Source organism: Pteropus medius, unplaced genomic scaffold (assembly GCF_902729225.1).
Source record: "Pteropus medius unplaced genomic scaffold, Ma_sr-lr_union100, whole genome shotgun sequence".
In the NCBI taxonomy this organism is placed as follows: domain Eukaryota; kingdom Metazoa; phylum Chordata; class Mammalia; order Chiroptera; family Pteropodidae; genus Pteropus; species Pteropus medius.
Window position 1 is genome coordinate 23,257,253 of NW_024349797.1, and position 15,700 is coordinate 23,272,952.

The 15,700-nt window shown below is 48.1% G+C and overlaps 1 protein-coding gene and 1 pseudogene across 1 annotated transcript in view; one reads left to right on the forward strand and one right to left on the reverse strand.

Moving 5' to 3' along the window:
- CDC42BPB (CDC42 binding protein kinase beta) overlaps positions 1 to 13,197 on the reverse strand; it is a 92,746-nt gene extending 79,549 nt beyond the window's left edge. The window contains 1 exon segment of the mRNA XM_039884288.1: positions 12,804 to 13,197. Coding sequence (XP_039740222.1) covers positions 12,804 to 12,978 — 175 coding nt within the window. The 5' untranslated portion in view covers positions 12,979 to 13,197.
- Positions 8,801 to 8,916, forward strand: LOC120619945 (uncharacterized; annotated as a pseudogene).
- Positions 13,198 to 15,700: the final 2,503 nt, after the last annotated feature.

Below are 15,700 nucleotides of genomic sequence, written 5' to 3' on the forward strand. Positions count from 1 at the left end.
ATTAATTTCTCATAAATAGATTAGGTGATTATAAATAGAAATATACTTTTTTGATATTAAATAATCTTTCAAATCAACATTTAATTTTAATGTCTAGAATACGCTCTAAAATTAAAAGGAAGAAGTAAAAGATTTTATAATACTACTGGGGGGAAGAAGACTTTTACTTTCTATGGCAGACTCTTCTGTACCGCTTGAATTTATTTAATCATGAGTACATATTATTTTAATGATTTTTAAGACTATCTAAAATAAAAATAGTACTGGCCTAATGTGATTTCTGTGATTTACGTTCTAATTTTAATACTTGGTGTGAGGGGTAATTCTAAATCACAAAGAACTGTGACTTGGACCACCGTGACCATCCTCCGCAAACCATTACAAAATTCAAAGCTAAGGGACAATAACTCAAGAAATGTCTGGAGAAGAATTTTTTTAAAAAAAACTGACTCATGATATAGTAGATGCACTGGATTCGAAGAAATCATTAGTTTTCTTTGGAGAGTTTTAAGACCCAAAACAACTTCTAGTGGCAGCACTCTTCATTAACAGCCCAAACCCGGACAACCCAAATGTCCACCTGGAGGAAACAAGAAGCTGTGACACGCAAACACAGGGGAACACTGCGCAGCAACCAGGAGGAGCCGACTGCAGTCGCGCTCAACAACACGAGTGATCTCAACTACCTTTACTTGCAATAACCTTGTGATAAAATACGTGTAACATAAAATTTGCAATTTTAACCATTTTTAAGGTTGGCCAAGAAAAAAAGAGGCTCAAATTGCTGGAACTGAGATGAAAGAGACATTACTACCGATCTTATAGAAATAAAAATGATGACTAAGAAATGCTATGAATAACTGTATATCAACAAATTAGACAACCAGATGAAATGGACAAATTCCTAAAAAGACAAAAATGACCAGACTGACTCAAGAAGAAACAGAAAATGTGAAAAGATCGACAACAAGTACAGAGATTGAATTAGTAACCAAAAAACCTAACACACCACATACACACACACACACACACACACACACACACCCCCAGATGACTTCACAGGTGAATTTCACCAAACGTTTAAAAAATTAAAACTAATTTTTTACAAATTCAAAAAATTGAAGAGAGAACACTTCCTAACATAGACTACGAAGCCAGTACTACCCTGGTACCAACCAAAGACATACAAAGAAAGAAAAAAACTACAAACCAATATCTCTTATGAATATAGATGCAAAAATCCTCAACGAAGTACTAGTAAACCTAATCCAGCAACACAGAAAAAGAACTGTACACCATGACCAAGTGGGAATTATCCCAGGAATGCAAGGTTGGTTCAACATATAAAAATCAATTAATATAATACATGACATCAACAGAATAAAAAATCAAAGCCACATGATTATCTTGATAGATGCAGAAAAAGCAATCGACAAAAATCTAACAGAAAGAACAGGTTAAGTTAAATGTTGATTTGTCAGGTTTGTCCCTTAACCTGACAAAGTGGATCTGTGAAAGCTCACAGCTGACAGCACACTTAATGGTGAAAGTCAGGATGTTTTCTCCGAAGGTCAAGGATAAGACGAGAATGTCCACTCTATTCCATTCTGTACCAGAGGTTCTAGCAATCAGAAAACAAAAAGAAATAAATGGCATCCAATTTGGAAAGGAAGAAGCAAAACTATCTCTATTCAATAGTGACATGATTTTATATATAAAAATCCTAAGAAATCCATTAAAAAACTATTAGAAGTAATAAACAAGGTCATTGAGTTTGCAGAATACAAGATCAATATAAAAAAGCAATTGTATTTGTACACATTTGCGATAAACAACCCAAAAACGACAGTAGGAAAACTATTCCATTAAAAGGATACATTGGGAATAATTTAACAAAGTAAGTGCACATCTTATACTCTGCACTGTAATGAATGTTACTGAATAGTTAAAATGGAAAACTTTATCACGCACATTTTACCACAACAAAAAAGTAAAAAATAAATGAGTTAAACTCTGAAAACTACAAAATATTTCTGAAAAAAAAATGAAGAGCTATAAATAAATGGAAAGATATATTTATTCACAGATAGAAAGACAATACTGTTAAGATGGCAACACTCCCCAGAATGATCTACAGTCAGTGCAATCCCTACAAAAAACCCATCTGGCTTCTTTACAGAAATTGACAACTGATCCTAAAATGTGTATGGAAATTCGAGGAACCCAGAACAGCCAACGCAATCTCGAAAAAGAACAAAGTTCGAGGACTCACACTTCCTGAATCAAAACTGACTGCAAAGCAACAGTGACCGAGACAGGGCCATCCGGGCATGAGGACGGACACACACGTATCGATAGGACAGAACTGACGGTCCAGAAACAGCCCACACATTCAAGACCAACTGGTTCTGGCAAGGGTGCCAGACTATTTAATGGGGAAAGAATAGTCTCTTCAACAAATGGCGCTGGGACGACAGGACAGTCACGTGGAAAAGAATGAATGTGGACCCCCTATTCCACACCACATATAAAAACTGACTCAAAATGGATCGCAGATCCAAATATTAGAGCTAAAATTATAAAATCGTAGAAGAAAACTAAGTATAATCTTTGTGACCTTGGACCTGGCAATGGATTCTTAGATATGACAACAAAAGAAAAGTTTAACTGGACTTCATCAAAATTAAAAATGTTTTTGCTTCAAAGGAAACCATCAAGAAAGTGAAATGACAACCCATAAAACAGGATAAAATATTTGCAAATCATACATTTGATGAAAGGCCTGTATCTAGAATATATAAAGAACTCTCAGAACTCAACAAAAAAAAGACAAACGCAACTAAAAAATGGACAAAGGACTTGAATGGACATTTCTACAACGACACACGAATGACCAATAAGCACATGAAAAGATGCTCAACTTCATTAGCCGTCGAGGAAAAGCAAATTAAACCCACAAGGAGATACCGCTTCATGCCCATCAGGATGGCTAGAATAAAAAAGACAAACAGTGACAAGTGTTGGTGAGGACGTGAAGAAACCGGGGCCCGGATCTGGGCTGGTGGGAATGGAAACTGGTGTCGTTGCTACGGAAAACAATCTGCCAGTTCCTCCAAACGCTCAACACGAATGAATGACCCAGCGACTCCATTCCCAGGTGTACGCCCGAGAAAAATGAAAACATCTGTCCACACAGAAACTTACGCGTGAATGTTCACAGCGGCATCAGTCGTAATAGCCAAAAGGCAGACGCCACCAAATGTCCATCGACTGATGAACAAAATGTGGACGATCCATACAATGGGATATGATTTAACAAGAGAAACAAATGAAATACCGATATAGCCTTAAAAACGTTATAAGTGAAGACAAGCGCAAGAGATCACATATTATATGATTCTATTGACAGGAAATGTCTGGAACGGGCAAACATAATAAAAATGGATTAGTGCTTGCTGAGGGCTAGGAGGAAGGAGGGAGCTGGGGGTGACGGCTAAAGAGCACAGGTTTTTTGAGGTGATGAAAATGTACTGGAGTTAAATAGTGGAGATGGCTGCACAACCCTATAAATATACTAAAACCACTGAATTATACAATTTTAACAGGTAAATTGCATATGAGTTGTATCTCAATAAAGGCATTACCAAAAAATAAGTAAAGAAAAGAAACCATCTGGTAATTGAAAATGGCAAAGAAACCTTTTCCACTAAAATAAACTAATAAAGTTAATCAGCTGTGTAGTTCGATTTACGTTTCTCTCATATTGCTGATAAACAACCGGTTTGGGTTCAATAACCCTCTTAAAGTATTATTTCACAAGGTTTATCACAACTTCATAAACATAAATCTTGCTTTTTGAAAAAATAGTTAAATATTTGTAGAAGGAAACATTTCTAGGCTTATCGCTTCGGTAACATGAAGCCACAGTAACGTCTGATGTTTTGAGAAACGTTTCTTGTGCTAACACACGCTAGCACACACTCTCCTATAACCCCCGACACCTTGACTGGCTGGTGAAACTGGAAACCGCTTTCCCAGTGACTACGCAGCTTGCACCGGCTAAGGCGACACACTCCGTACGGAAAGCACCGCTGCGTCCACGTGGTCGTCCAAGGCTCACTTTAAAGGTACGTAGGAAAGGCGGTTTGTTAATATACTTAAAGACTTTTCAACAGTCGAATTTCAAATACTTGGTTAAAAAAGTAACAAATCCATCTGCGACAGAACTGCAAAATCATTTTTGAATGACTGCTGCAGAGCCATTAACTATGAAATCAATGTCTTTCTCAACAGTGAAGAATCAACACAAACGCTATTTCAACTGTATATAAGTTAAAAAAATAAACTCGGCCCTGATTTAAAATTTTTAAACAAAATAAGAGAAATTCAATGATTTCAATTCAATTCTTTCACATGAACGACAGTAAAATACAATAGAACAACAGCCTTAAAACGTAGTTTGGGTGGCAGGGGGAGGCTGATTTACCTTTGCGTTTCATTTGTTATCAGCATTTTTAGAAAACTGAGTGGCAAAAACAGTTCTCATTCTGTTTGTTTTAAATTAGTGATTTCTTCCTACATACCAAAAGCTTCGGAGTGAAACAAAATCAGCTGCATGTCACTTTAAGAAAGATAAAGTCCGGACACACAGGCCCTGAGTCACAAACAGCCCATTACAAACATGTCCACGTTACATGTCTCCACAGGCACACCCCGGCATCGCCCTGTACCCACCCTAGAATGCCGCTCCCCAGCCCTCTCCCCGGCCACCTGAGGAAGCACCTTCCAAGCACCCCTTATTCTGCTTTCCACACAGCCATCCTGACGGCCCTTCCCCCACCCCCCCGCCTCCCTCTCCCTGTGCTGTCGCTAGAGAAAACCTTGCCCACCCTTATTCCCATTTCTTCTCCCACTTACGGGAAAATCTTCCTAATAAAAAAGTGTAAGAACAGAAATGGCAGGACATCCACACCAAACCAGACAGCCACTATACACGCGGCCTTCCTACAGAGATGAAGACTAGGGCACCTGTCGGTTAAGTCTAGGGCACAGAACACCGACCTTACCCCGGAGCCATCGGGACCCCTCCTAAAACGACAGCACACGATCACGATGGATACCAGGAGCCCCGGGAGGCCAGGGTCTGTCTGGTCTCTCACCTCTGCCGCATCCCCCTTTTCCGGGAATTTAAGACGTGCCATGTCACCGTTGCCTGGCACGTCTTCCATCCTTAAAAACACTTGAATGAATGGATGACGGGAGATGGGAGCAGACTGGGAATGCTAGCTTAACTCTGCACCGTGAGAAAAGCAAGTGGACAAGTGGTGTCTAACTCAACAAAACTGGAAAACTGGAAGGCAACTGCGTGTGACGAAGGCTCGGAAAGGCCAGCGGCACCAAGATCCCAGAAGGCCTGAAGAGCAACACCGGACAGAAAACAGGACAGGCAGCAGGTCTGCAGGAGAAGTGGCCACACCCGGCCCCTCCCGCCGGCCACCACCCCGTCCGCCCTGCTCCGCCTCGCCCCAGCTTCCAGGGCCGCCTCGCCCCAGCTTCCCAGATCGCTGGCAGCCAGGCTGATGCCACGCTGCTCCCCACTGCCCAGGCAGGAGGCCGGAAACCCCACTGGAGAAACAACAGGCTCAAGAGAAGTAGTTACTTCAGCAACTTCTGGTAGTGCCCCCCCAGACTGGCACGGTCCCCATCCCACTTCCTAACGGTGACACTCAACGCTTAGGAAGTTTGCCGTGCACAGTCTCCAATCAGCTCGCTCGTAGTTAGGGAAAGACAGCCAGTCATCAGCAGGAGAAAATGCAGAAGAGACAGACGACACACGAAACAGAGAACATGTCTGCAAAACAGAAATGTGTGGACACAATTCAGTAAAACAACTAACAAGAAGTGTTTTAAAAATGCATTGCCTTCGTGCAACAGAAACAGGATGTTATAAAAAGAAATACTGAGAAAAACACTTAGAAATTAAAGATGCGATGGCAAAAGTAAAAGAACGAGAAGATAAATTTGAGGCCCTCTCCCAGAAAAATAAAAATACACACGCAAATGGAAAAGAGCGGGACAAAAGGAAATTAGCAGGACACTCCGTAAGGTCCAACATCTGAACGGCGCGAGATCGGGACGGCGCGAAGGGCGAAACCAGACGGGATTGTGCAGACGGGATCGTGCAGACGGGATCGTAGATTGATCGTGCGGTGACGGATCGCCCATAGATGGATCGGTAGTGATCGGATCGCGGTAGACGTGGATTAGAAGGCCATGTAAGGAGGAGGGACGGACTCCTCCCTTCCTTCATGCAGGCCACCTGCCTGGATCATGTGCTGTCTCCAGGTCTTCAAGGCAGAGGTGGCTCCCAGACACAGGCCCAGCCTCCTCTTGGCCAGTCAGCCTGTCAATTTCCTCCTTCCTTCCTCTGCCTCACAAGGCCTTTCGTTCTCCCGGTCCATTCGGGGCCACCTGTTCTCGAAGCCTGCTACTGAGCGGCCATCCTGGGACCCCGCTTCCTTCCTCACGGGAATTCTTTTCGTCTCTCTCCCCTGTTGAAACCCCCTTTCTGGACTCCACGACTTTCTCTTTTGGGTGGAGTACATCTTCCAGTGGCTTCGTGAGAATGAGTTCGTCGGAGATGGATTTTTTGAGACCTAGCCTGTCTGAAAACACCTTTTCTTCCCTGACACTTGAATGGCGGCTTGCCTGGGTGTTGGACCCATTTTCCTCAGAAGAGTTAAGTCGCTACCCCAATGCTGTCTACTTTCCATTTCTGGCGATGAGAAGCCTGAGACCACTGTGATCCCTAAGCCCCGTGTGACTCGTTTGACCTCTGGGAGCTTTGGGGGTCTTCTGTTTATCCTTAGTGTTCCTGAGAGGGGAGGGACACGTGGGTCCTTTAGCTTTTCTGAATTATTTCTTGATCATCGCTTCTCTGATTTACTAAGACAGGGAATTAACTGCATCCTACGTGGCTTAGCTGTTAGATGGTTACTGAACGAGAACACAAATGATATCAATTTAAACAAAAATTATTACATAACCATATTTGGAAAAAGGGAAAGGAAGGGATGTGTGTTTGGGGCATGGAGGGGGCGATAAGAAGCATTCTACAAAAGCCAACAGATAATGTCTAAAAGGGAAAAATCAGAAATTAACAATACACGCATGCTATACAGAAACGTGACAGCTGAGGCAGGAATTGCTAAACAATCACCACCAATATCCGAGGTTCTCCCCCTTCCTGGGAGGCGGATGGGGCGGCCACCATCGGACGATGGACTGAGGGCAGGACAAGGTCCAGGCGACTCCTTGAGATGAGGATGTCTTACTAGCCCTGGACTGCCGACGCCCTAATTTCACGAGAGAAACTGTTTCGTGTAAGTCACTGTTACTTGGTTCTCTGTTACTGGCAGCTGAAAGTGACCCCGGGACAGACGACAACACCGGAAAACAGGGGTCAGCAGGGGGCTGCTCGTGAAAGTCAGAACCCGGAGCGGGCGGGCGGGCAGAGGGCCTGCCGTTTCTCATGACAACTCTGTGGAACTACTCGACTTTTAAAACTAAATGCCTTGATAAATATTATATTTAACAAAAAATCACCCCACAGGGTATAGTCAAAAGTGCTGTTAATTTTGACTTCAAAAACAAAGATCAGGTGTGTCTTTTTAGGTCGATTTTTAATTCCAACATTGGACCAGGGATTTCAGACCTGATTTTTTTCAAGGCAACAGAATACGAAGTCATCGTGGAGGTTTTTTGAAAAGCGGTGTGTTTACAACTGATCTGGCAGAGGGATTTAAATCTGCAAGTGAGAAGGGCACTTAGGTCAGAAGGCTTCGGAGTGAAGCTCCGCCAGGGATCACGGAGAGGGAAAGGAAAAGCTACAGTAAAACAGGAATTTCAAAACAGGCGGCTGCAGAGAGGCCCGAGGCTGACCATGGTCCAGTGGCGAGGATCCCTGGCCGGAGGGCTGTGTGCTCAGAAATGAGTCAGGACAATGTCCGCAGAGCCTGGTTCCCCCAAGGCAGAGCGGGGATGAGGGCGGAGGGCAGCCCACGTGATCTCTCAGGTTCCGGGCACTTCTGAAGCCCCTCCCTCCACCATCGGCCCTTAGAAGAATAAGTTCCATGTGTCTCCAAAGCAGCTCAAATACAAGACTGAATTTAACTGAAATTTATGACTCAATTCAAATTTATCTCCGAATTTCTAATTCTTTCCTACGGATCACAAAATCCAAAGACTATTATAAATGGTCCTTTTTGCAAAGTTTTAGTCTAAAAACAATTTTGTTGCCAGTTACCTACCAGTCAATAAAATCGACCAAAACCTAAATACACAAAATCTTATACGTAAATTGTCTAAAATCATACTGGAAAGTATGACGTTTGTTTCACAGGTAGTATTATCTATTTTGTTTTTTTTTTAAAGTTGTTTCTCTGGTAGATTTTAAGTTTATATAAAGTCCACACTGTCAAAACACTTGTGATTTTAAATCTAAGGAAACTATTTTCTTCTCTTTTCTTTAGTGACCTTCTCACATGAATCTAAGGTAACTTTAACACACTGTGATTCTGGAACATTTGAAGACTCTAAGCATCAAACAAACTTGGAACAGGGGCTAAAAGGTATCATGTTCCATTATGGGGGGTAGAGTGATGTGATACAGGGTTGCTGGGTTTAATTCATTTGAAATTTCCTTTATTTTTATCCCCTTTTTGATTAAAAAAAGCTAAAAATATTTATTTGTCCTCTTCCGGCAAAATTCTTACTTTATTAGTCTCAAAAGACACTCTCTGTCTATGGCCATGCCACCCTGAACGAGCCCGATCCCGTCTGGTCTCGGAAGCTAAGCCGGGTCGGGCCTGGTTAGTACCTGGATGGGAGACCAAGCCAGACCAGGTGCTGCAGGCGTAAAAAATAAGGGATTGTAAACTGACAAGCTGCAATCTGTGAGGTCAACCAAGGGTTGCCTCGCCTAAAAAAAAATTTTTAAAATCAAAAGACATTCTTTGCCTCTTTACCAAGAAAAGGACTCAATACTTTCGCTGTATTTAATATAGTTTGGAATTAACAGTCTTGTTTGCTCATGTGTTTACCGGCACTGAAGCCAGCACAGACAGGAGGGGACTGCTAAGGGCATCGGGTGCCAGGGGACAGGGCAGGGGGCAGGGCAAAGGCAAAGGGAGCCAGCCCTCAGCCCTGGCACGGTCCGAGGTGTTTACCTACATGCATCCGAGTATTCTCCTTGAAGAGCAATTCGTCGCACATCACTAACTCCTCAGGTAGCTCACTCCAACTTCGACTTTATTTACTCAAAGTCTGGATTTCACAGACACTACCATTTAAAGTCCGACTGTCAGCGCAGAGGTTTTAGGAGAGAAAAGGCAAGGCTGGCTTGGTAACGCTTGATGGTTTCCGATTGTTTCATCTCATGCCATGCGCTCCATGTCACTGTGCATTTTAAATAGCAGTAAAATCTAAATTACATTAACCTAATCTTTATTATGCAATCCCAATATTTCCCTACCATTTAGATCTTATTATTCAAAAGACCTGTTTTTTAAATCTGTTATTTTAAAAAAGTGTTCCCATGTTATGCAAACGTCTTCTCTGGAGAAACCATTAAGATTCGAACGTATCTGGGGACCTGGAGCACCATCTGTGAAGCTGAGCGGATTGAATTCGGAAGTCACCACACTCACGCCCAGCACTGAGCATCCCCACGGGATTCACATCAGAGGACTCCGAGAAGGCACTGACAGGTCCCTGAGAAGAAGCTGCACGTTAAACAGAGCGCTTGACGATTACTTCTATTCCTCACGGAGGAAGCACGTGTCCCAGTGAGAAGGTGGGCTCCACTGGGAGTCGGGACGCCCACACCGGGTGTCGACTCCAGCAGCGAGCCCCAGACTTCCCACCCTGTCTGCAGCCACACGGGCCGCTGTGGTCCGTCCAATGCCAACAGCCTGGGACTCAAACGTCAGCTCTGTCCAAATGTCACACTAGCCATGATATTTAAGTCGTTACGTATTTAACACATCTAAAAGCGTTTTTACACGACAAAGATGAAAGACAATTCATCTCATTTTAGTTGTGTTTTTGCTGCTGTTTTATTTGTAGACATTTCCGTGTTTCACATGCTCTGCTTCAAATGGTATCAAATCTGCATTAAAAATAGCTTAAAGAAATACACATTCAAAGGACGGTATCGCTGACTTTTAATTAAGGTCCCTGATTGAATAGAGAAAACTAATGAAACTATAAACATAATCAAGGGAAAATTAAAGACAAAAACCTACACTGAAGGCCAGGATGATTCTTGTCCCATGAAACCACTGGGGAGAGAGAGTAACAGCCAGTAGCAGTCGTCTTTTAAAACGAGAAACTTTATTACCTATACTTCCCAGATTTCCTCAAAGACTGCCCAGCAAGTCTCCAAATCTGAGCTGAATCAGCTATTTCCTCATTAAGTTTCAAGAATTCCACATAAATGTCATTAGACCCTTCACAGAACTTGGAAGGTGGGGAGGGACTGGCCTCTGCATGACAGGACTCAACACATCCAAGGTTTCAAACATCACACAGAGCGTGACTCCGAGATCTCAACAATCCACAGCCGGATAGCCTGTACACGCTCCCTGAGCAGAAGTGATTATTAGGGTGCCTAATGCTGCTCCACAAACAATTCTATTTTATGCCTTCCAATCTCAATAATCGGCATTCCAAGTAGCACCAAATAACGACCACACACGTGTCTCTCTTAACTAGCAACACGGTGCTGCAGTTACACACACGAGACCAAATACTACTTCTAACACATACTATTTCATTAAAACGTCACCTTAAATTTAAGTCCATTCTTTGTAACTCAGAGTTTACACTTGGGCAAATTGAGTTCTCGGGACAATTTTAACTTATTTGTAATCATAATTTCCAACGAGCCAGAACACAGTTTTGAAAACGTTTCTATCTTAATAACACATAGCTCCTGTATAGATGTGGGAAAGGTTAAATCTCAAAAGACCTCCACACACACCGAGAAGAGCCTTCAATTCAGTGGCCAGATCGGCCTGGTAGTGAGGGGCTGCCCGGGACCACCAGTCTGCGGGGCGCCGAGCCTCCACACTAACCTGCGCCACCGCACTGCTCAGCTCCCAGGCCAGAGGCCACCGCCCCCCACCCCCACCCTGTCCCGGCTCCAACCACCGTCCCTCTGCTTCCTCCTTTCAGTCACGGTTTTGCTCACAGACTGTGCGCGGAGCTGAACCTGGTGTGGAACGCTGGACTTCAAGATCAAATGCTCAGAAAGGAATGCCAAGTACAACGTCCAGAAGGCTGAGGTAAGAGGCACAAGGACCTCACTTTCAAAGCAACTGTGAAGTCAGTGAATTATTCAGTTGGAAATCAGGTCAGTGATAAAGGACCCAGGAAGCAATTACTCTTGTTTTGCTGATATTGCACGTAGCCGAGAATGGGGGTCCCCACCCAAATAGAGCATAACGGGCTCTCCCGGGCTCTGGGCCGCCTTCCACTGCTGCTCTCACAAGACGTCAGTCAACGTTTCACTAAGGAGCAAAACCCAGGAGCCCTCTAAAGAATATGGCCACTTGAGTTTTAACTTGAAAACAAAATCTCAATTCCAGTTACCCTCTGGCAGAGTAGGAGGCCTGGCTTCAGATGCATCCGTCTGTTTCCTCATGCAAATGTCAGCTTTTCCAGCCCCACAGATCAGGAATTACCGGTTCGAACTGTACAGCCCTAGTCCAATGACACAAATGACCCAAGGACAGCATTTCTGGAGGTTTGGCCTGAACGTGACCACTGCATCTTCCTTCTAGGTCGGTTTGGAAGAGAGTCTGGGGTCTTGACAGGGTGCCCGCCCTAGCGGAAGGGGAAGCCAAAGCTTCCACTGGACGCTGGGAGCAGTGTTTGGGATTTTAACTATCATTAAATGGCTCAATCAAATTTGTGTCCTAATAAAGCATAACAGATTAGTTGATGAACGGTTTCAGCAGTACAGTCCTTGAATGAACTAGAGAAGGCATGCAAAGGGAAAAAAAATTTTTTAATGACTTCCATGTACTGACAGTTCCAACTACCTCCAAAATATTACAAGGGTCTGGCGCAATTACAAAGAAAAAAATCAATCCGCTCTTGCATGGCGGATTCAGAGTAAGGTTTTTTAACCTTAAAACTCCCTTGAAGGCGCAAAAGTAAAGAGTGCGTTCGGGCCCTGGACACCAAGGGGACGTAGACAAGCTGTCACCTAGGAGGGGCCTATAGAGCCGGGCTCCCAGGATACGCACACGGGTGGGGAGCCCACCGGGCGGTGGGAAAGGCAGACGCAAAAAGCACCCCGCGCGGCTGCCCCAGGTCGGCAGAGCGAGGGTGGGGGCACTGGACGCTGACCGTACCCCAAAGCGGGGAACGGGGGTGGGGGGCGATATCCTGGTGCCGAGCGCGCCGCAGAAAATGACATCCAGACTCGAGGTGGATCACCCAGGGAAGCGGCAGGGGCGATGGCCCGACGGGGGGAGGGGCGTGGGACCGGAGGATGTGGCTCCCACCGGCAGGATGAGGGGGCGTCGCGGCCGAACGCGGGCGTGCGAGGGCCTAGGCGCGCCGGGAGGGCCGAGGAGCCGCGAGGAGCGGCGGGTCTGGGGGCACTGACGGGGCGGGCCGAACAGAAGCCGGAGGGCAGCGCGGAGGTGGCGGCGGGGAGGAGGGCGAGCCGGGCGGGGGCGGGGGCGGGGGTCCGGGGTCGGGTCCGGGGTCGGGCCCGCGCCGCGCGCACTTACCCCACTCGAGGAACTCGGCCACATACTTGTCGCGGCGCAGGGCCGAGTGGCTGCACTCGGTGTACAGGCACACGAGCACGTCCAGCAGCGTCTCCACGCTCAGGGCGCTGCCGTTGCGCCAGGGCCCGTCCAGGAGCAGCTGCTCCAGCTTCTTGAGCCGCACCTTGGCCGACATGGTGCCGCGCGGCCCGCTCCCCACGCGCCGGCCTCTGGCCGCCCGCTCGGCCAGTCCGTCAGAGCGAGCGATCGGGGCCCCGGCGGCCGCGAGCCCCGGCAGCGGCGGCGCCTCGTCGCCGCCCCGTCCGCGTCGTCGCGCCCCGGCCTAGGCCGACATCTTGGGCTCGGTCCTGGCGGCGCAGCGTCTGGGGCGCCGGGCCCCGCGGGTCCATGGGCCGGCCCGCCCCCCGTTCGGCGCCTCGCCCCCGCCGCGCTGCCCTCGGCCCCGCCCGCGGCCGCGCCCTCCCCGCCGCCCGCCGCCCCGGAGCGCTGCGCAGACCCGGCCGGCGCCCCAGCCCCGACCCGGCGGCCCAGCCCCGCGGCCCGCAGCCAACCAGGGCGCGGCCGACGCGGGCGCAGCCAACCACGGCGGGGCCGGCCGCCGCCGCGCTGACCTCAGCGCGCCGCCCCGCCCCTGCGCCGGCTCCCGGCTCCCGGCTCCCGGCGGGATCGGGCCGCCGCTCGCCGTAGGGCGGCTGGGCGCGGGCGGGGCGCGGGCGGCCAGGGCGCCGCCGAGGTTGCCGCGCCGGCGCGTGCGCAGAGCGCGCCCGGGCGGCGTGCGCGTGCGCGTGTCCCGGGCCTCGACCTGGGGTGCGAGGCTCGCCGCGGCCCCGGCGCGTCCTCACCGACCTGGGGCGTCGGGGCCGCCGCGCTGCCGCAGCCGTGGTGGCCTCGCCGGCAGCACGGGCCGTCGTAAATCCCGGCTCGTCCGAGCCCCACGCGGCCTCGGAAGCGCGGCCCACCTCCGACTTGACGGGCGGGAGACTGAGGCCGGGGCAGAGCGCGCCGGCAGCGGAGGCGGCGGCCCGGCCGGCCACCCAGCGCCCCGTGAATTCGCGAAGCGCGCGCCGGGGCCACTGTCGATCCCACTGTCCCGCTTACCCCTCCCGCAAACCCACGTCTCAGGGTGGCGATTTGGTAGGAAGCGAACGGCCGTTTGTGTCCGGGCCGGGTTTGCCTGCAGAGTCACTGCTCGCTTGTAGTAAGGTAGTTGGTTTATTTGGGGGGTGGGGGTAGGAGAATACCCCCACTACCCAAATAAACCTTTGACGTCAGGAGAGGAGGGGCCGCCTGGGACTCGTGGGAGGTCACTGAGGGCGTTGGTGTGGGTGAGAGCGCCGAGCGAGAGTGCAGGGCCCGTGGGAACCCCAACTGGGAAAGGGGTGGGGAGACTTCCATAGGGCAGAGCTGGAACAGATGATAGACAGCATTGAAGGCGGAAAAGTAAACCTGGCCATGTGGCTCACATCTGTCTATGCAGCTCGCGTCTGCCCACAGGAGACTCGCACCCCTGGCCCTGACAAACTTGGGAGCTGGCGAGTTCCAATACGGCAGCCTCAACACGTACACTGGACAAAAGTCATTGTCCCTTTGCTGGGCAGTCCTGTGTTTGCCTGGCATCCCCTACCCACCTCTCCCCACGCTCTGTGTCTCTGCTCCAGCTCCACTCTTATGGGATCCTACCAGGGTGGCCACGGGGGGGCGGAGGTGGTTATGTCACCCAGGGCCAGCTAGTCAGCTCTCCATCTCCCTGATCAGGGGTCATCAGGTGACTCAAGCCAGGCCAATCACAGAACCTCTTTGGGATGTTTTATACTGAAACCTAGAGAATTTCTTGTCTTTTCCTTTAGACCAGAAGCAGGTAAATTTTATCTGCAAGGGGCCAGATAGTAAATTTGCAGGTTTCGTGAGCCCTGTCGTCTCTGCCTCTACCCTTATAGCATGAAAACAGCCATAGACAACATGTAAACAAATCAGCAGGGCTGCATGTCAGTGAAAGTTTATCTACTCAAAAGAAGCAGTGGGCTGGATTTGGCCCACAGGGCTGTAGTTTGCTGACAGTTTCCAGCACAGGTCGTGATGGTGGGACTTATGACCGAGAGCCAGGGCCTCTGTTAGGGAAAGAAATTGAAAAGTGGGGAGGATTGGTTATACGAAACAATAAAATGTTTTCTATTAAACCAAGGTGAGGAAGGATCTTGCCATTGGCACTCCAAAGTGCCCTTTCAAATCAAGGACAAGTGGGCATGATCTATAAAGAAAATGGGCAAATTATCTGCACAAGGAAATACGCAGAAGAGGAAACACAGAAGATCAATAAATGTGAGAGCATGCTCAATCTCATCGGTGTTAAAATGTAAATTAACATTTGCTTCTAGCCAAGATGGTGTAATGGGGACCAGGTTTACCCTGAGATGGTAAAACGGTGAATTTATATATATACACACACACACACAAAAGACACAAAACAACTTTCACGATACTGTGAATCAGGCATCAAAGGACAATGATCCCCAAGACACCATAAACAAAAGAGGTGATCCCTACAACTGCCCACCAGGAAGCGGGCACTGAGGTGGAGCCTAGTGGACGAGCTGAGATGCAGGGCTGAGAGGCTGGGGAGACCAAGGCAGCTGAAATACTCAGGACAGCGTCACAAAGAAGTGTCACAGAGAGAACCTGGAGGTCTGCAGCCCTGTGGTGTATGCCCCAACCCAGCAAGCACTGTGTGGTGCAGTCGCCCACAGCCTGATGCATGGGGCCAGGAACCAAGCAGTGGGACGGGGCAGGGGCAGCCCTCCCACTGTCACATCTAATAACACGGGAGGAACTTCTGCTTTCCTTCCTGTGACCTCGGGGTAATGTCTAAGAGAGGAGTGCTTCTAATGTGGCAGGAGGCA